The following is a 20,303-nucleotide window of genomic DNA, read 5'->3' on the forward strand; positions in this document are numbered from 1 at the left end:
CCATCTGTCCCTTGAACCTTGCTTCTAGTAGGGTTTGCTGCCAGCTTGCTCTTACTGGTTTGGTGACTGTACTGGAAATGTTAATTAAGAAAGTCTTAGGGCAGAGTTGGTATGTAATTGAGCAGTGTAGACTATTTCTGTCTCCTTCTGCTGCCCACTGGCAAACGTAAATAATGCCAACCTTAGGTGGGCGTGTTGAAGTGTAGCGACTCTATGAAAAACACGTTGGGATCTGTAGGTGAAGAGGGTTGCCCAGTGTGAGTGTAAATGGCGTGAACTAACGTGGATGCTGAGATTCGCAAGGGAAGTCGCAAATTATGTTTTAAAATAGTGAATGAAACAGTGGTGGAGCATCTCTGTGCCAGTGATTGGTAATACTGTGTGTGGAGAGTGGACGCGGATCCTGCTCATCCTGAATGTCCGTTCCAGCTCCACCTGAGCCCTCCTAACTCCCTTTTTTGCTATGCTTTCTATCTGAATCTCTATCAAAAATCCCCCCTTGGACCATTTCTCCATCGTTTTGTGAAACTTTGTTGGCTTCTGTGTAGCACTAACTGTGTTTTCCAGTTTTGTCCATTTTCAGCCTCACAGTTCCCTCGTGCTGAAAACAAGAGGAACATGTCACCTCTGTGCCACTCTTTAAGAAGACTAGGGGACTTAGGCATGGCTAGGGAGAGATCTGTAAAAAGAGCATCTTTTCTCTCCTCTTATCCTTGTAACATGAATCTCTCTTGAATTCCGTGTTGCTCTGGCTTGCTTATTCCTAATCAACATGTTTTCCTGTGCATTGTGAACGGCTCCGTGCCGTGATCTGGCCGGCATCGTCGCTCTGGAGGGCTGTGCCCGTCACGCTGCTGTGCCGCCTCCACCCCAGCAGGCACGGGGAGCAAGATGAAGACAGAGGGGCCTAGTGTTGCCATCCTTCCTTTAAACGCTTTGGTACCATCCCTTCTCCTAATCCTGGGTGTAAAAAAGTCATTTGGAAAGGTTCAGAGATGGATGGCTACTTAGGAGAGTGGAGTTGGAGTGACCTGTTAGCTCCTGGCTAACTGGAAGTAAAACAACTCAGCTTTCTTTCGTGTAGCCAGGCTGCAAGAGATGCTAATAAATGTTCTGTTAACTGTTTTCCTGGGGTATAAGCCTTTCAGCTGTGAAATATCTTACCTAAACAGGTAAGTACAATGCTGCTGAACAGTGCTATCAGGTCGCTGGTCTTAGTGTGTCACGTATGTTGTCTGTATTTCAGAAACTCTGCAGCGATGCTCAGGTGAGAGTTTTTGGGAAATGTTGCCAGCTGAAGCCCGGAGGAGACAGCTCTTCTTCCTTGGACAGTTCAGTCAATTCGTCCTCCTCGTTCTCTGATCCAAAAGAACAATGCCCAAAATACCAGGTGAGTCACTCTTTCTATTTTTTTTTTTTTTCCATAATCCATGTCGAATACTAACAGCAGGTGAGGTACTGAATGTTTTAAAATGCTTGAAATTAGAGGCTGGCGGTGGAGAGAAGTTTTCAGTCAAAATCAGACTTTGGTTCTGACTCAGTAATGTTTAATTCTGTAGCTTTGGGTCTGAACAAGTCTAACACCAACCAGCTGGTTCTCTCGGGATGTGTCTTGAATGGCAGCGATTTCTCCAGGGCATTTGTTCTGTCTTAGGACCTGGGTGGTAACACTCGTTTGGTACGATCCAATTTGGCACACATATCTTACCTTGGTGCGGATGAGGTAGTTTACTTTATCACTAAATGCCAGGGAAACAACAGAGAAACGTGCTATCTGCAGGGATAGTCTGTGCAACAGCTTTCCAACGAGGGATTCGGTGCACTTGAGTTGCATTTTACATAAGAGATTTTGGCCATGAGAGTCGCTGGAGTCATCTGACACGGATATATTTCTGTCATCTCTCCTTCCATGGATCACAAGTGTTTTATATTAAGCCACCCTAAAATAGAACTAAGCCCTTCCACTCTTTGTAATGAAGTAATTGTGTGTTTGAGGGAAGCTGCTATCTCCACAACCTATTCTGAAGTACAGTACTACTGATGTCTTAATCTACCGTAGATATAAATGAAGGACCTTTCAGTGCTGACTGTCCCACTGTCACGTTAGCTCCTGCTATATTTGGCGAGCTACGTATTCTTGTTTTCTCTTTCGCATCACACTCTTTTCCACAGCTTTAGTAAGGTGGCTGAAGATCTGTTTTCCATTCCTCCCTTCCTGGAAGGGCATTTAGCTGTGGTTAGGAAAGGAAGAGACATTTCTGTGAGCAGCTTCCTTCCCAGCACAAAATAACCTCCTTCGTGCATTGTGTGACCAAGAAAAAACGATGCCCCCCACTATCCAGAAGCTGTCTCTCCTACTGGGCAGGCTCTGTGCAAACAATGGTCAACGTTATGAAAGGAAATTAATTTTAGTGGTTGGCAGGACAGTGTATTTTAAAGCTGTGGAAAGTTTTTCATTTGAAGTCCCCGTTTCCTCACGCGTATCACTTGGTCGAGGTCTCACGGAGTTGAACTGACATGGTGTGTGGCTGTGTGACCGGCTCGGAACACCTGCAAGGAACTTTCAGCTGAAGTTGGTCTTCCACAGTGTGTTTGTTGTAAACGATCGACTGCGTTCCCTGTACTCCTTCCAGGCTTCCCCAGCAAGTGAGCAGAGAGCCAGAAATACAGGAGTTCTTTACTGCACAATAAAAGTTTGTAGCATGTATGTGGAAGGACCAGAGTAAGGTTGTCCAGACTTGAGTCAGCCTAGTATTTCCCATCTTCTACCTGCTGTCCCTGGTAACCTCCAAAGTTACTTAATGGAGTTGCAGTATTTATAAGTTCTTTTGTTTATTTGTTTTTTTAAGCTATAAAATGGAAGTACAAATGCTAGAGGACCTTTAAAATAGTTCTTTGTTTCCTTGTTTAAATACACTTTGACTATATATGAGCAACTTCAATTGCAAGGTGAAATACATGGTTTGTTCCAGGCTTCCATATTTTTAGTTATGTCTTATCCAGATCCCTCACGAATGTGATTTGAATCCATTAAGGTGAAGCTGGACATGGTTCTAAGCTTGCCCACAATTATTTGCACGTTATGACCCGAGCGTTACCTCTGTACCTGCTTGTCAGGGCTGAAAGTCTGATTTGATGGTCATGACATTTGGCATTTAGTTCTGTACTGCACTTTTAATTTACTTATGTATTTAGTTATTGACAGGACAATACCTACAGTAAGTGGAATATTAAATGCCGTAAATATATTCAGAAATGTAATTTCCAAAGCATGCAAATTTTACTACCTCTTATATGCAATAACAAACACTTGTGGGTATTTTATGATGAGTTTTTATGTGAGCCTGTAAACATGGCCTAGGGAACTGGTTTGTGTCCAGGCTGTCAGTGCTGGAGGTTGTGCCCTTGTTGCCAGATGCTCCTTGGCTACTTTTTGTTTGAGTTTTTAATATTTAACCCCTTTCCTCAGTTGATTGCACTCTACTTTGGTCTTGAGTGACCTTTATTTTGCAACATTAAAGGCCCAAGAGTTGAGCTGTAGCAGTGTTTACATATTAAATGAGTTAAATACGTGCATGTTCTGTTATGCGTGGTCAAATTATGAAGTATAGATGAAATGTCAGACTGAAACAGGCCACGGGTGCATCTTATCACGCTCTTTGCCTTCAGCATTGCCTGTCTCTGCCTTGCACAGGAAAGGGAAACCCCTATAATTAAATTTGAAAGTAGCTGATTTCCACTTGCTTTTTCTAATTCGGTCGCTTGACGAAGAAAATCAATACTTTATGTTAAAGTATTTGTCCTCAGCTTTAGAATCAGGTTTTCACAACAGCAGAAAGTTGAAACCAAAACCAACCATCAAGGGCTTGACATTTATTCAGAATGAGTCCTGCAGTTGGAGCTCTGCAGCAGATTTAAAAATAACAATCATAACGTCTGGCTGTAGTAATTTGCAGTGTTCTGACTTCAAGATTTCATGATGCTGGCAGACCTATCATTTCCTAGAGCTATTAACTTCTATGCTTGTATTTCCTTGGAGCTGCTGGGTCTTGCTGACTGATTTTAGACTCTGGTTTTTCCAGTACTGCCTGCAGTGCGCCTGGGCAGTGTGATATCCTGGGAGGTGAAGGTGGAAATTTCTCTGAGACCTGGCTAAGGATCAGATTTTGCCCTGTCATATGAACACTAACAAACCTTGCAACTGCATCCTCATTTATAACGGTGGTTGCTACTTTCAGTCATCCCCTATTTTCGCTGCGCTGACAGAAGATTTCAGAGGTTAATAGTATGTCTGTTAAAGTACCATCATCTTAATTGAGAGTGCTTGAGAAGAGCTAAAAATTGAGAAGTGTTAGAAGTGTGTTGCCTTTTGGGTGATTAGCATTTCCTTGCTCCTGCCCTTGTTCTACGGGCTGGTGCGAGCAGAGACACTGAGTGGTCGTCTTCACCTTGCTCCTTACTGCTGCTGGGCGTCCGTGGTGTGGACACCCTGTCCGTGGTTGGGCTCTGAGCTCATGGTCTGACGCTGGGCAAAGGACTTAGATGTATTCCAAGCCTGTGTAGGGATCCAGGTGAGGATCCTGGCTGTTCAGAGCTTGGATAAGGGATATGGAGATAGAGCTGGCACTTGGCATATTCCAAACACAAGGTTATTTCTGTGGCTGGTTTTAGGGACCTTTTGGAAGGTTTCCTCCAAGGAAGTGTTTTTAGTTACAATGCACCTCACAGGAAGTGTATTGCTCTCTTGCACAGTACCAAAGTACCTCACCTATGAACTGCCTGAGTTCTGTGAGTGAGTGATCACAGTATTTTAAATTCTTCAGGGCAAGACACAAGTGGAGAGCCAGCACTGATGCTCTGCTAGCCTAGAGATGAAACAGCCTGGGATAAAGGGCCAGTAATCTCAGTCATTGAAGTATACAAGTAAGATGACTGTCAGCTGAGCAGTCGTCTCCAGTTGATTGCTCTGAGTAACTTTTTAATTTTAGGTTTTTGTTCGCAGTATTTGATCTAGCCTGTGATGCGGCACAGTGACGTTCCTGCTTTGTGCTTAGCCAGAATGCCTCACAGCAAGCTCTCGCCAACCCAGAGGCAAGAATTGCACAGCTTCAGCCTGGCATCATGATGCTCCAGCTCTTTGCTGGTGCCATCACAGGGAAAGATGCATCAAATATAAAATACCATCCACGGAGAAGTTATGAGTCAGGCTTTGCCAAGAAAGCGCATGTCCAGCTTGGGTTCTGAGCACAGTCTGTACAAGATCTCCAGTGAACTTGGGATTTTCTTGTCAAGCAGACATGAGGTTTAGGCCTGATGGTTCTTGTGCAGTAAAGTGTGTTGTCACACTCTGAAAACTTTAGTCCCCTGACTCAGTGCAGTTTGAATCTGCTTCCCCTCACCCCCCGCAGATGGGTTGGGTTTGTTGGATGATTTTAGTGGTTTAACTCACAGCCAGTGTGAAGATTGCTTTCAGTGCTAGCATTGGCTTTATTGAACTGTTCAGTGTAGCCTGTTCGACAGTGTTATTAACCAAAGAATATTTTCCTTAGTTGTATGTTGCCTTAATAGAAGCGTGCTTCTAAAATGCTTTAAAGCAAGTGTTGGTGGTTTGGTTTTTTTCGCAGGGTTCTCGGTGCTCTTCGGATGCTAACATGCTTGGAGAGATGATGTTTGGCTCTGTGGCCATGAGCTACAAGGGCTCCACGTTGAAAATTCACCAGATCCGGTAAGATTAATTTTTTACTGCTGGTCTTTTCTGAAGACTTTCTCCTTAGTGTTAATATGTAATAAATTGAATGCCAGAAGTGCAGAGTAAAAGGAATTTCTGTGTTTGCTTTAAAGTTACTCTGATGTCACTTTTGACAAAAAAAGGGTGTTATGTCATGTTTAGGTCTGTAAAATCTGGAGGGCTGTGAAATGGAAAGCAAAGCCTGTCTTGGCACTGTGTTTCTGACTGACATCTTCCTTTTTTTGTCCTCTAGCTCACCTCCTCAGCTCATGCTCAGCAAGGTTTTCACAGCTCGCACTGGAAGCAGCATCTACGGAAGTCTGAATACGTGAGTCCATTGCAAATCGTATCTATTGCACATAAGCAGATGAGTGTAAGAACACAGAAGGCTTTTTTTGGACCCTCTAGATTCTTTCTCTAGAAAAATTCCTTCCTGTTCCCTGATCTGCTACATCCTGTCACTGGTGTCCTCACCTCTCCCTTGCGGTTGTCTTCCCCTCAGCTTGCTTTAAGCGGATGAATGAACCATTCCTTTAATGCTGATATGGTGAGGCTTGATATTGTGTGGTACAAAAGTACCTGCAGCCACCAAAGGAGAAGGGATGAGGGCAGAACACTGGAGCTGGGGAATCCAAGATGAAGAAAAAGACATCTGGCTTCAGAGGGTTCAATGTTTAGTTTTCTGTGTATTGATTGACCCACCCGAGAACGTGGCTTAGGCTATGTATGCTTTTTCTAGTGGAAGCCTGCGTTCTTATCTTCTCCATTCCATTTGGGCTGTAACGAAGACACACTATAGTCTACTGCAATGCAAATCACTGTTTTTGTTGTGTGTTTTATGTTTGTTATAGGTTACAGGACAGTCTTGAGTTCATTAATCAAGACAGCAATACATTAAAGCCTGACCACAGTACAATTATGAATGGACTTCTTGGGAATATAGGTAATGACAAACAGATTGTATTTCCTGGTATCTTTAACTGAGTAATCATAGATTCTAGAATATGAAAGTCAAAAGTCTTCTAAATAGAATCAAAATTAAAAAAAAAAAAAGCTAAAGACGTAACAGAAAATTAATGTTGGTGGGGTTAGGAGGAGACTAAATGGGACAGTTCAAGGAATTAGCAGTGGTTCAATATATACAGCTGCATATGTGTATATAAAATACATAATAGAAATATTTAGATATATGTAATTTCAAATACAGAAAATGTTGGAAAATAACAGTCTGTAGAACTTTCTAAGCAGCATATCTCGGATCAGGCAGGATTGATTCTGTCTGACTCAGTTTCCTGGGTTTATTTTCGTTAATAATTTTCATTCTGTTCTGTTCTCTGGCTACCTGAGCGCGTGTGGCCGCCTGTTTCGTAGCAGTCTAAGTTAACATTGCACAGTTACGGTGGAGTTTTTGATCGGATTAGACAGAAGATCTTTTTGTTCTCTCCTCTTTCTCTCTCTGTCTGACCGTGGAAGCTAAGCAGTCTTGAAAAACCATCTGGCATCTTTGGTTCTCAGCCTTCGTTGAAGTGCTGGGGGTGAAGGCTCCGTGAACATTAGACTGCAGAAAGAGGGGAAGTTTTTGGCTTTTCCCTGTGGGAACGGTAGAGCTGATAGGGAAGATGCTGTACTTCAGGGCTGGGCTGTCCGGTGTAGCAGCCTGATGAGCTCCTCAGCACCTCCTCCCTCCCCCTTGGTTTAGATTGTTGACTTTCCAAGCAAACGTCTGTTGTAGGAGGTGGAAGAAGGGACTTCTTTTTATGTTTGCTTTCCAGAATATTGCTGTACGTGAATTTTTCTAGGGTTGGAAGTAAGGAGCGAATTTGATGACTTTGTTACCCTAAGTGGGTTTCCGGCTTTGACGTGGTCCTTACTCTTGTTGGGTGTGTTTACTTCTCTCCTTTGCACTGACTTTGATAAGACTACACCTAAGCGCAGGCTTAAAGGCTTTTCAGGCTCAAAAGCTGTGTACCTCATTAAAATAGTTCCCGATAGTCCATTTATAAGGGAAGCCAATTAAAGCTGTAAGAGCCTATCATCTGTTAAACATTTCCTGAATTTACAAAATCAGGAAAGTTAAAAATGATACTCAGTATTCCTTCCAGACTTCAGTTGTGATTTTTCACGGTGCAGGAGTGAATGAAGTTACTGATCTAAGAGAGAGGAACTCGCTTCATCTGCTTTTAGGGTTTTGTTGTGGTTTGCGCTTGGCAAAAATTTGCTGTATCACCAGCGTGATCTAAACTGCAAGTTCAGATTCAGATAACGCAGCTATTAGGCGTGGACTCGGGAGGATTTCGGTGCAGCCAGTGCCACAGGCTCGTCTGCGCCGGGCGCTGTAGCGAGGGTGACTGTCCCCAGCGAGCAGAGCGGAGGCGTGGGCTCCTCGGCGCGCGACGAGAAGCGACGGGATTGCCTGCTAGAAGAGGATGCTGAAACTTGCTTTGTAACTGAGCTGCCCAAGTTTTTGGTCGGTTCGACGGTGTTTGTTTGCAGTTCCCGTTTCAGCGCAGAGGGGACCATGGGTAAAGCAGGTAAAGAAGTTAATCTGTAACTGCAGCGTTCCCAACGCCCGAGTTCAACAGCAGCGACTGCTCCTGACTCACTGGCTCTCGCCAGCCCGTGAGAGGAGAGGAGTCTATGTGTTTTGGTTGGGAACTATTTACAGGCTGCTTTTTTTAGATACGCTGGTTTACAAAAAAAAAAAAAAAAAGGCAGCACTGGTCGTGTCATTTGCTTTAATGAGTAAAGACTGAAGAGAATGGAAGAGAGCTCTGTTGAGGTGTGGCCTTCAAGTTTTGTGTAATCAGAAAACTTTGAGTGAGCAGTAGCTTCAAATTTAGGAGAGGGACTGGCAATTAACTCATTAAAAATGCCCATGCGTTTGTCCTGGCTCTGTGTGCAGTAAATACACTCTTTCCCTGGTATCTCTACAATCCAGTATTACTTTGAAAATGGACCACTAAGACTGCTAACATTTATTTTCTGTATGAGCCTTTTGCTAAACTGATGTACTGACTGTTCTCAGAACAACTACTTCAGCCTGTAATTTTCTGTTGGTTCTACCAAGACAAATTCCTGCCTGCCTTCTCCCTCTTCCTCCCTGGCGTCTTCAGCCACGGTGTTCCTCGGCCACCCCACCAGTGTGGATGTTAAACATTGTACTCCACGATGAATCTCGTGTTTGTGATCGACTTAGGCTTTGAGCCTGCATAAATTAATCATATTTTGACTTTAAAAAATAAAAAAAAAGAGAGGAAAAAAAAAAAGCCCTTGGAGAGAAACACCATCCTTGTATGGGCAACAGTGTAAAGCTGGGTCTGTTATTTTAACTCTGTAAATACAATATAGCTCAACTGTAAGCCGTATCCTTGAATGAGCTGTTCTCCTGCATACGTTAGTCCGCATTTATGTTGGCTTGTATCTTCTCCCTGCCCTGGCCCCCTCCCTACGGACTCTTCTGCTTTACTAACCTCATTCTTTCATGTGTATTTTACGTTTCGCCATGTAGGTCTTTCACAGCTTTGCAGCCCTAGGCGGGCATTCTCAGAGCAAGGTCCGCTCCGCCTGATCCGGAGCGCCTCTTTCTTTGCAGGTTTGCAACATGCTGTGTGCTGTGCTGTGTGGCTAGTCTAGCTGGCGGGACGAAACTCTGCGGAGCTGTAGTTGAGCCCTGGAAATAAGATATATTTTTTTTAAAAAAAATTTATTTATTTTTTAAATAGAAAATGGACAGGGATGCCTGCTCTCTTACCTTTTTGGATACATGCTTCCAATCCCCAGAGGACAGCAGGCATTTGAATAGTCCTCTTTGGGGTTGGTTGGTTGTGTTGTTTCGTTTTGGAAACTTTTATATTTAATGGTGGATTTCATATTTCTGGAAATAATATTTCGCAGTAGCATCAAGCTATTTTGATCTGGACTTGTTTCAACCAAACTGTAAAAACTAAGGCTGACCTAGGTTCATTTAAAACTGACATTTCTTGCTTTTAGTGGCTGGGTCTTATTTCCATGGCTGAGTAGCTTTTATTTCACACATGTACTTGTAAAATATATCACTTTTAAAGACTATTGAGCCTGAGACACTTTTGATCTTTCATATGTGCAGACTGTGAATCTGGACAGCTTGCGGCTTAGCTGAACAAGCAAAGCACTGCTCCCAATTTAAAAGTATTTATTTTCTTCAAGACAGCATTGTAAAATCCTTTTAAAATTATCTATAATACCTGAGAAAGCTGGTATATGAATTAAGTCGTGTGTGTATATAGTTTTTTGGTAGGGTTTTTTTGTCTATACACTGAGTACTACCTATGTGACCAGCATCCTTTCGGTACATTACAATTTCATTGAAAAATATCTGTGTAAAGAAGCAAAGCGTAGCCGTTTTAGTTTGTCCTAAAATAAGTGTATGGACTTCAGAAAAATGCATATAAGCTTTTCAGAGAAGTGTTTTGGCTTGTTCAGCTAAGCAGCCTTTCTTGGTGATGGCCTTGTGCAGTGCTGTTGATCTGAATTAATGAGCATGGTTTTGTTTCATTAATTACATGGAGATCTGCAAACAAGAAAGGAACTGTATATTCCCCTGCTAATTGGTGTTCCTTGTTTTACAGTTCATAGCAACCCTATGGATATGCCTGGGAGGGAGCAGAATGAGGACAGAGACAGCGGTATAGCAAGATCTGGTAATGTCAGTTCCACGTGTTAACCCTATAGACTCCAGAAGCAGTCAGTAGTGTTCGTCACTGAGATGTCTAGACATCATCACATAGTTTTTCCTGTGCTGAAAAGTGATTATTCTGGTTTGTTATATATCAGCATTAATGTGTAGCTGTATGTATACACACCAATGCTGTAGACATCAAGGATACTGCATGAGGAACCTCACGGAGGTAATCTGAACAGCAGTGCAATTTATTAAAGCGTGCTGCAAATAAGCAAGCCAAATTAAACAATGGCATAAGTTTGCAGCATTTCCAAACTGTATTTGTTGTCATCTCCTTTCCAAACTGAGGAAAACGGTAACATTAAAACATGAATTTGCCTCCACGACACCCCTCTCCCCCCAGAGTCAGATACTGGGCACTGAAGGTTAGGATTGGAAAGGCTTTTGAAGGATGTGATGAGTGTTGCTCCTTTCCACCAAGAATTCATTTCCCAGTACTCAGGGTTGATGAACAAGGTGCAGCCTATATGTTGCAAATAATGTAAAGCTGCAGGACTGTCCCATCCTTGTAGTGCTTGTGTATCTTGTTAATGTTGTTATAAACTGGTTATTTTTGGATAAGAATCATGAATAAACAAAAGGGAAGGCACTTGAGAAGCAACACCAGTGCATCTTCAGGGGCTTCATTTAGTTGCTGGTATTATTTTCCAAATGCCCTTTCTTCTGGAGAGATTTTTATTTATTCCTCTTATTGTTGCAGCATCTCTTAGCAGTCTGCTCATCACTCCGTTTCCATCTCCGGGCTCTTCGTTTAACAAAAGCTGTGCTAGCAGTTACCAGCGGCGTTGGCGTCGCAGTCAGACTACCAGCTTGGAGAACGGGGTCTTCCCTCGATGGTGAGCTGGGAATGAAAATGCTGGTTGCTGCCCATAAATTTTCCACCGTTGTCAGCCTGATTCTGCTCTTGCATACGTACATCTGCTCTTGCTGTTGCTTTCTGTATTTACAGTATTTACAGAGGTGTAAGTCAGGCTGCACGTCAACGCCTGATCTTTTTCAGGATCTGTTTTCTTCATGGCACTCATTGTTTTGCGCTAACGAGGAAGCCTTCGGCAAAATGTAAACCTGTAGGGTGTACTTTTGAGGAGAAGCAGCCCTAAAATCCTACTCAAAACACAAATTCTTGGCAGAGATGGGAGAGAACTGCAGTACCATCTTCTGATCCCAAAACCACTCTGAGTCTGGTTCCAGCTTTTGCGATTGCAGTGTCAATTAATGGTTGCTTGTAAAAAATCACAAAGTGGGTGTTATCAAAGGTGATGATTTGACAACACATGCAAACAAAAGGTGTTTATTGAAGTTAGATGTTCAAGAATTGAATTACACAGGAAACCGAGGTACAACTTGAAGCAGTGGATTACGTTAACTTTCTGTTTTTTTCATGCTTCAAGGTCCATGGATGAAAGCTTTAACTTGTCGGACGACAGCTCTGGTCCTAGCCCGGGAATTGTTAGGAAGAAGAAGATAGCAATTGGAGTTATTTTTTCACTCTCAAGAGATGAAGATGAAAACAACAAATTTAATGAATTCTTCTTCTCACACTTTCCCCTTTTTGAAAGTCACATGAACAAACTGAAGAGTGCAATAGAACAGGTAAACACAGTCTCTTTTGATTCTTGCACTTCTATTGCTGTGTGTTCCCCTCCAGCCCTGTCAGACTGAATTCCTGACTCTTGTTCCCAATTTACAAAAGTGGGAGCAACTTGCTGTTGGGTATTGGAGTTGCACCAGAGAAGAGCTTTGCTCCACAGCATCTTTGATGATGTTTCTTATTGCTAGCAAAAGCACAACGCAGGGTGAGGGCAGTGCATGCCGCGGGACGCGGCGGGGATTGCTGAGGGCGAGAAGAGTCACCAGGCTGCGGAAGCTCCCAGCCAGCCCCGGATCAGCCAAGGGGGAGAGGTGCTGTTAAGGCCACCTCCACCTCCCTGCTTCAGCTGTATCCGAGTCCGGTGGATCGCAGGGTCAGAACCTATCTCTAGCCTGTTCCAGGCTGTAGATAAATAACGAGCTTTTTCTTTCCCCTTTTTTATTTAACCTTCTGATTCTGAGGTGCAGGAAATTTTCAAAGATCGAAGTTTCAAATGTGTGGTTAGATTTGCTTCAAATCTCTCTTCTAGGAAATACTTAGTGGTTACTTTGCCACTGCAATGGAAACTTTGACCCCTTTTATGCCTTAAATGATGAAAAGCAGAGAAGCAGCAGAGGCTGCAAATGTGTGTGCCTCACCTATCTTTCCTCAGATACGAAAGTTGGCACTTGTACCATCATTTTATCACTTTAAAAGAATTATTTGCATGACTAGTTGCATGAAAGATAAATTCAAACACATGACTTTGTTTTGCATTTTCTGTGCTTCTCTAGCTATGTGTTACTTATCTGTTTAATGATTGTTTTCAAGGCTATGAAAATGAGTCGTAGATCAGCTGATGCCAGCCAGCGGAGTTTGGCGTATAACAGAATTGTTGATGCCCTTAATGAATTCAGGTGAGCAGTTCATCTCCTACCTGTTGTGTCTGTTTCTTCAAAAGCACTCAAGTCTGGTTTAGAAGGACCTTCTCCTTTAGTGCAGGACAAGTAACTTAGAAAGTCTGGAGTGCAAAAGTAAGTACAGTAAGAGTATTGGTGACAGCAAGCCGTTATAATCTGTTTGCATATTTAGATTTTGCCAGGTGTGTGCATCCGTCAGGGCTCGGTGTGCACAGGACAGAGCTGAGCGAGGTTTTCTGCGCTTCAGGTGGTCACGAAGCTCCCAGCAGCCTCTTAAATTGTCTTTTATGGCCCATTGAGAGGGGGATAAGAACTGCAAAGCCACGTGAGGGAAATCCTCCTCTAGCGTATATTTTCTTGATATGTGAGCAAAGCAAGACCTTTACTCTGCTCTAAATTCCGCTCTAAAGGCGTTTCAGATAACCAGCTACTAAGGGGGAGGAGGACTGCCTGTTTCACACAGTAAAATGCAGTGCTGTAATCTCTTGCTATCAGTACCTGCACAGCGTCTCTATTCAACAGTTAACGTACAAAGTAATGCAGATAAGCACATCCCGGGCATTTAACTGTATTTTTTTTCCATAGTTTAAGTCATGAGGAGGGAATTAAGATGAAATCCATCTGTTTCAAGTGATTCATCTCCTCCCAGATGGGAGTGGCAGGCTGCTTCCTTTTACAACCAGTGCAGAGCTACTTTTTAGAGACGCAGTAGAAAACAGTGCTCTGATGTTGTAACAATAAAATCCTGACATCGGGATGTATTTTACTGAACAGTGAAGTATCACGAGGGCTCACTCATTTTTCTACAATTCCACATACTACCCGAATGCCATGGGTTAGGTGGTGTGACAGGAGGAAGGCATGGTATAATTTTATTTATTTTTTATTGTATTTTAGAACCTCACCTCCGGGTGGTTGCGAGGGAGGGCAGAGGATAGGGACAGGAGGCAGGGAAGAGCGAGCACGTGGCCCTGCGGTGAGAGCTGGATGGGATAAGCAGTGCCAAGAGAGGAGCAGAGGCAGCTCGTGACTGCTGGGAGCCGCTGATCCTGCCCAGGGGCCCGAGACGAGTTCGGCAACTCTGAGCAGCCACAGCCGTTCCTCCGCTCCCCCCAGCTCGGCTCTGCCTCTCCTCCCCGTTCGCACCCAGAGCCATTTCTCTGCGTTCCTGCCCCCTGATACCACCACCTCCCCAGCTCTTCCCCCAAAACTTCCCCACAAAACGTTCCCCCCTCAACATACATTCAGCAGACTTTGCCCCTTCTCCTTTGCCCTTCCACGTTAAACAGTTCCAGAGCGGCGGGGAGGGCTGCGTGTCCCGAGTCAAACACGGGAACGATAACCCCGAAAGCACAGGCCAGATCCCCCTGGCTGGCTGGCTGCTCCTGGGAGGGAAGTCGGGCCGCGGCGGCTGCTCTCGCCGGGCTGAGGAGCAGAGTCGGGTCTGGCTGGACGCTGGAGGGTTGGCGCTCCCCTCCTGAGCCGCTGTCGTTCACATGACACGGCCGTTGCGTAACCAGCGCTGGAAGCATGTGTCTAACGACCAGTTTTATGCAGAGGTTTCCATGGTGATATAAATATTACTCTTTAATAGTGCAACAAGGTAAATTAAATCCAGTTTAATTTCACATAAATGAATTTCCTGGGGGAGCAGACTGTGGCAATTCTGGGTTTTTTTTGATTTGTTGTTTTTTTTTTGGTAAGTGAGTGCAGCAGCCTGGGCCGGTGCTGCAGGCGGGCGAGGTCCTCGTGCCTCGGCGGTGGCTGGGGGTGGCTGTGTGCGCTGCCGTCGAGACGAGCGTTGCTGTAGCACGCAAGAGCCGCTTGCTTTTCAAAGCAGTGCAGTTTGTGTCTGGTAAGGAGGAGAAAAAAAAAAAAGTGTATTTAAATCCTGAAGGCTGGGTGCAAAGATCCTTTGGCACAGGTTCAGCAAACCCATTTAGGCCACTATTATCTCTTTGGGCGTCTGCTTTCCCACTGAAGTCACGGGGAAGTCAGGAGCCCGAGTCCTTTGGTGAACCCGAGACTTGCGCTGGTTCCTGCCCGCTTAGCAAATTCTGCTGGAGGGAAGAAGGGTGCTGACTTCAGTGGGCTGGTGTTTCTACAACGTAATCCTGTGCTGGTTTAACTCATTGCAGTCTTTTTTTTTTTTTTTTTTTAGATTATATTAATTTTTTTTTAAAACCCCAGACTTTCAGAGGTTCTCAAGGGTGGCCGATGTGCACTCCTCTGATCAGAATAACCTCACGTCACCGGGGCACGGGGGACCAGCCACACAGTGCTGTGCCGATCCGAGAAGGGAGGAGGGAACGGGATGGTTGTTGCCGTAGCCTCCTGGCACCCAAAAGTCCCCTCCGCAGGCAAGGTGCTGCGGCTGCAGGTCAGCCTGGTAGCCAGCAAGGAGGGTGACTGCGCAGGAGCCGGCTGCGGGGTCAGCCAGGCACATTTACCCGCTGGTGCTGGGGGTCGAGGGGGCAAAGACAGCCAGGCAGACCCCTGCCTTTGCTCTTGTCGCCTCATCCTGGCAAAAACAAAGCTGCCGTCGCTGGCAGGCCTGGGCTGCTTCTGCAAATTGATGCTATTGATAAATTTGCCATCAGTTTGGTGCCCAGCTCCAGGCCTACCCTTGCATCATTCTTCACTGTACAGCAATTTTTAATTTTCTAAAGCACTGATGGGTTTAGCTATTAACACTTGACTGAGAGGCTTAAAGCTCTTTGGGTGTCAGCTGTGCAGACACATGACTTGTGAAATAAGCTACTCCACTTGCATAAACATTTCGACTCCCCCGGTCCCGAGGCCAGCGCAGCACATTGATAATACAGATTATGCATCTGACTAATACCTGTGTGGCAAAGACGCAACCTGGCAAGGAAACGCTGAGCACCAGGCCTAGGGAAACACCTCTCTCTGCTTTCTGGCAGCCAAATTTGATCCTGTTTTATGCCAGTAGTTTTTAAGCGGCTTACGCTGCTGTGAACTGAGCAGTGCCTATTGCTCAGCGGTGCAGGCCGGCCCCCGTGCCAGCGTGGGCTCCCTGCATGGGGAAGCCCCGCTCCTGCGCTCACTGGAGCGATTATTGCCTTCGTTTTCACAGAATCCCAGAATCCCAGCATGGCAGGGGTTGGCAGGGACCTCTGTGGGTCACCCAGCCCAACCCCCTGCCCAAGCAGGGTCACCCAGAGCAGGCTGCACAGCACCGCGTCCAGGTGGGTCTGGAATATCTCCAGAGAAGGAGACTCCACAGCCTCCCTGGGCAGCCTGGGCCAGGGCTCCGTCACCCTCAGAGGGAAGAAGTTCTTCCTCGGGTTCAGCTGGAGCTTCCTCTGCTTCAGTTTGTGCCCGTTGCCCCTTGTCTTGTCACTGGGCACCACTGGAAAGAGTCTGGTCCCGTCCTCCTGACCCCCACCCTGCAGATATTTGTAAGTTCTTTTTCCTTTTTAAGGAAAAATCACCTATGGAAGGAGGGAGTGAGGACAGGGAGCAAATGCGTGGTCAGTAAGTTTTACAAACCGCTGATGTCCTTTCTGTTTTGAAGCAATCCCTAAGGAGATGCTAAGCTTTGCCGTTCCATTGCAACTCTTCCGCAGCCGAGCAGTGGTGCCAGGGTCGGAAATGTTTCCCTCGGGAGGAAGGGGCTGCAGAGGGATGCTCTGGTCCATGAGGAGCCGTCTGTCTCCTTTAGTCTGTACAGCACCAGGGAAAGACGTCTTTGACCAGCACCAAAATCCAGGACAACGGCTGGGGAGGTTGGCGGATGTGTTTGGGCGAGGGGGGAGCGGGGAGCAGCACCTGAGCCGCGGCCGTGCCGTGCGGAGGGCGGCTGCCCCGGCCTCGTCGAGCAGGGCCGCTGGCCTCCGTGCCATCTGCGCCCGCGGAGCAGGCAGACCCTGGAGGGTTGGCGGGAGGGGTTTTGCTCGGGTCTTCGTTTTCATCCAGCTGGGCTGTGCCTTGTTGGGTTTCAAGGCACGAAGGTGTTTCCCGAGGAGCTCCCCCAGCCCCGGCGCCTGCTGACCCATCGCTGGTGCCGAGGTGCCCGTAGTTGTGCCTCCCAGAAGCATTTCCAAAGAGAAACCATTTGAAGCGTAGTGGAACTCTCCGAAGAACGGAGTCTCTCGTTAACTGAACTTTCCCTTGCACGCTGGTGTGCGTGGGGGCGAGCGGAGGGGAGGGGGCTGCTTGCTGCCGATGGCTGAGAGGGGGCAGTTTGATTTTTAGTGGCGGTGATTTTTTAAATCCGGTTAACTTCCCTGCAGTGTTTTGGGGGTTTTGTTTTGGTTTTAAATTTTTTTTGTTTGTTTTTGTTCTTTAATAACCCGGAGGAGAGCGTTTCCCTGCGTGTTTGCAGAGCTGGAAAGCAGTTAATCCTTGCCCTTGGTGCCTGCGCCGCTGGTGCCTGCGCTGGCGTGGAGGGTTCCCCGTGCCGCAGTCACATGCCTGCTGGCCGCCGGCCAGGGCAATCTGATCGCTGGCGGAGGAAACACTATCAGCTGCAGATGCAGCCAGGGTTACCAGAATAGTAAATAACGAATCACAAGACTCGCTCTGTCTTTTCAACGAAAACAAATATTTTCATATGTCGGTTTTAGTGTAGAAGTAGTTTCTTTTTTTCAAAACAGCCGAGCTACAAGAGGCTGAGCTTGGGTTAGTGTGGATATGAAGGAGCAATAAGCTGTATTTTACATTAAGTTGTGCGATTTGGCTTCCACGGTCAGCTGTGTTGGGGGTGGGGGTTTAAGTTTCAATACTTGTTTTGAGCTCTGAAACTCATCGAGCTTTGAAGTCCCTGGGCTGGGGGTTTCTCCCTTTCTTTAACATCCACTCCAGTTAATGGGCTGTGAACAGAGAGCTTTCCCTTAGTAACCCCGCCTCTAGTCCCAGCTTGCTGCTGCCGAGGTGTGAAATCCCTGCGCTGCCGGAGACCCTCCGGTCCCCACCGCGGTGTCCCTGGCTGCGTGCCTGGCTCGGGGCAGCCCTGGCAGGACCGCTGTGCTGGGGTCCGTACCCAGGCTGTGCTTTGCTCCAGGACAGGCCCTGCAGCAGAGCGTGACGCAGCGCGGCTCCCGGGCTGCTCTGAGCGGAGCCAGCCGACAGCGAGCCCTCCCTCTGGGTTCCAAGGGTCTGGTGACTCGACTTTCCCCCGCTTCAGCCCGTGGGGTGTTTTCTGGCTTTCCCTGTGGCAGTGGAGGGTCTGCACAGCCGAACCTTTGAGGAAGGTGGGGTGGATTTTGCCTGCTGTGAACACACAGGGTGGATTTTGTATTTAATGAAAACTGGTAGAAAAAATAAGGCAGCAAAAACCACTGCCCCCCTGGACCCCTTTCTTCTTCGTGACTTCGGCACAGTGCACGGACACCTCTGCTGCCCTTTGGGGAGCTGCCCTGGGGGTCTTGTCGCCGTAGCGCTGCCGCCTCCCCTGCCAGCTGCCCAGGGGATGCCGCCTGCCTGCCGCGGGTGCCCTCGGAGCGGTGCCGCCGTGTGCTGCTCCGCTGCTGTTCCCAGGGAGTTTCACTTCAAACGCTGAGCCACGGAAGCTTTGGCAGCTGCTGCTCGAGAGCGTTTGCCTGCCTGGCGTGCACGGGCATTGCGTTACTTCTGGAAGTGTCTGTGAACTGTTAGACCAACGTATCCAGAGATGAGCTTTAGAAATCAGGGGTGGCATTGGGGAGAATGGGATAATGTAAATCTTTGTCTTGTAAAACAAAACCATCTCTTCTAGAAAGAGCAGTGCGTTCGGTGGGGAGAAACCTGAACTGATTGGTCATTTCCTTTGGTGTTTTGGGGGTTTTTTTTTAGGCTTACATCTTCACTGCGATGAAATTACAGGTTCCCATCGTGTCATAACATAGGCATTGCACTTAAAACTATAGTTTTGTTTAGATTTTAGGGGAGTTTAACAGTAATCCGAGGGGTTTGAGTCAGCTGTTGTACTGGAGAGCCAGAGTTTTGATCGTGCATTTACTGTCCTCTGTAGAATCAAAAAGGATGTGGGTGGGTGCGTAATCCTTGCAACCATGGGGTAACTTTGACTCTCATATACTATATTTAAAGAAGTAACCTGGTCCCCTGCTCTACAGACCCACGCTTCAGTAGGTTTGGCCTGGAGATCTACCAGTTTGTTAAAGCAAGGAGGAAGTTCAGGTGTTTTTATGAGTCAGATGCACATAAACTTGCCCTGGTCGTAAGCCAAGCCGAACCATGGAGGATTTACATGTTGTTTTGAACGAAATGGACAGAAAGCAGAGAGATGACAACCAGAAAAAATAATTCATTTCGTCTCTGTTCAGAAGAGGGCAGCTCCTGGCTCTTGACAGGGAACGTTCCTGTGCTCGGGATCAGCTCAGGTCTGTGGATGAAGAGCCTCGCCTCTCCGAGGTGGGAGGGTGGATTCGGCTCGGATAACGGCTGCTGCGAGCTGTTTGGTTTCTGATAGAAATGACAGCTGGAACGAAACGTTGCAGTGAATTCTTTGAGTAGGGATCTCTGCCTTTCGTTATTTTGTTCAGTCCTCTGGATTTTTTGGTTTTGTTTTCTAGAACGACTATTTGCAATCTCTACACGATGCCGCGGATTGGGGAGCCTGTCTGGCTGACTATGATGTCGGGGACACCAGAGAAGAACCAGCTTTGCCATCGCTTCATGAAGGAATTCACTTTCTTGATGGAAAATGCTTCTAAAAACCAGTATGGTGGATTTTAGTTTTTTAAATTACACATGTGTTTATGCCTGTTCATTTCAAACCAATTTTTGAATCGGTTTTTATAAGCTAGGTAGTTGCCTTTTCAAAAATTGGTTTGAAATGAAAAGGCAACTACCTAGCTTATAAAAACCGATTCAAAAATTGGCTTGAAATGAATCGGTTTTTATAAGCTGGGTAATCAAAGAATCAAAAGACCATCCATAAATACCTTCTTTTTAAAACAAAAAAGAAAGTATCTCATTAAATTCCTGCTTCCCCACAATCCTCTAGATCGTGGTAGAGGCTGAGCATTTGAAACATGTCCGTAGGAAGCGCGTGATGGGTGTGTATGTCTGGAAGGGGGTGAACATACCTTATGAAATGCATTCATCTACCTTTCAAAATCAGTTATCATATGATGAGCGAGGTTAGACATTCACGAAGGGCCGTGTCTGCAATACTGTCTGACCGCAAACTGCTGTTAAACCTGACTTCTGTAAAATGCCACTAAAGAAACTGCAGGCTTCGTTAGTGCTCCCCTTCCTGCCCTCGGGACGAAGCCGTGAGCAGTTGTTAAAAATTGAGAATGTTCTTGGTAAACTGCGGAGAATCTGATAAATTTACTCTTTTGTCAACACTTCATCCTCTTTCCCCAGGGCATGAACAGGGGAAGCTTTTAAAGCGTT

General features: G+C 46.0%; 1 protein-coding gene across 5 annotated transcripts in view; it reads left to right on the forward strand.

The window, feature by feature from the left end:
- Positions 1–20,303, forward strand: part of FNIP1 (folliculin interacting protein 1) — a 69,048-nt gene that overhangs the window by 37,232 nt on the left and 11,513 nt on the right. For 3 of the 5 annotated variants that reach the window (XM_075441608.1, XM_075441607.1, XM_075441610.1), the window contains exons 3-12: positions 1,247–1,390; positions 5,625–5,725; positions 5,982–6,056; positions 6,580–6,671; positions 9,237–9,320; positions 10,336–10,407; positions 11,149–11,284; positions 11,840–12,041; positions 12,850–12,935; positions 19,475–19,621. In XM_075441608.1, coding sequence (XP_075297723.1) covers positions 1,247–1,390; positions 5,625–5,725; positions 5,982–6,056; positions 6,580–6,671; positions 9,237–9,320; positions 10,336–10,407; positions 11,149–11,284; positions 11,840–12,041; positions 12,850–12,935; positions 19,475–19,621 — 1,139 coding nt within the window. The remainder of the gene's footprint in view (positions 1–1,246; positions 1,391–5,624; positions 5,726–5,981; positions 6,057–6,579; positions 6,672–9,236; positions 9,321–10,335; positions 10,408–11,148; positions 11,285–11,839; positions 12,042–12,849; positions 12,936–19,474; positions 19,622–20,303) is intronic. The other 2 variants (XM_075441611.1, XM_075441609.1) reach the window with 1 other exon arrangement.

Source organism: Opisthocomus hoazin, chromosome 22, assembly GCF_030867145.1.
Source record: "Opisthocomus hoazin isolate bOpiHoa1 chromosome 22, bOpiHoa1.hap1, whole genome shotgun sequence".
Taxonomy (NCBI): domain Eukaryota; kingdom Metazoa; phylum Chordata; class Aves; order Opisthocomiformes; family Opisthocomidae; genus Opisthocomus; species Opisthocomus hoazin.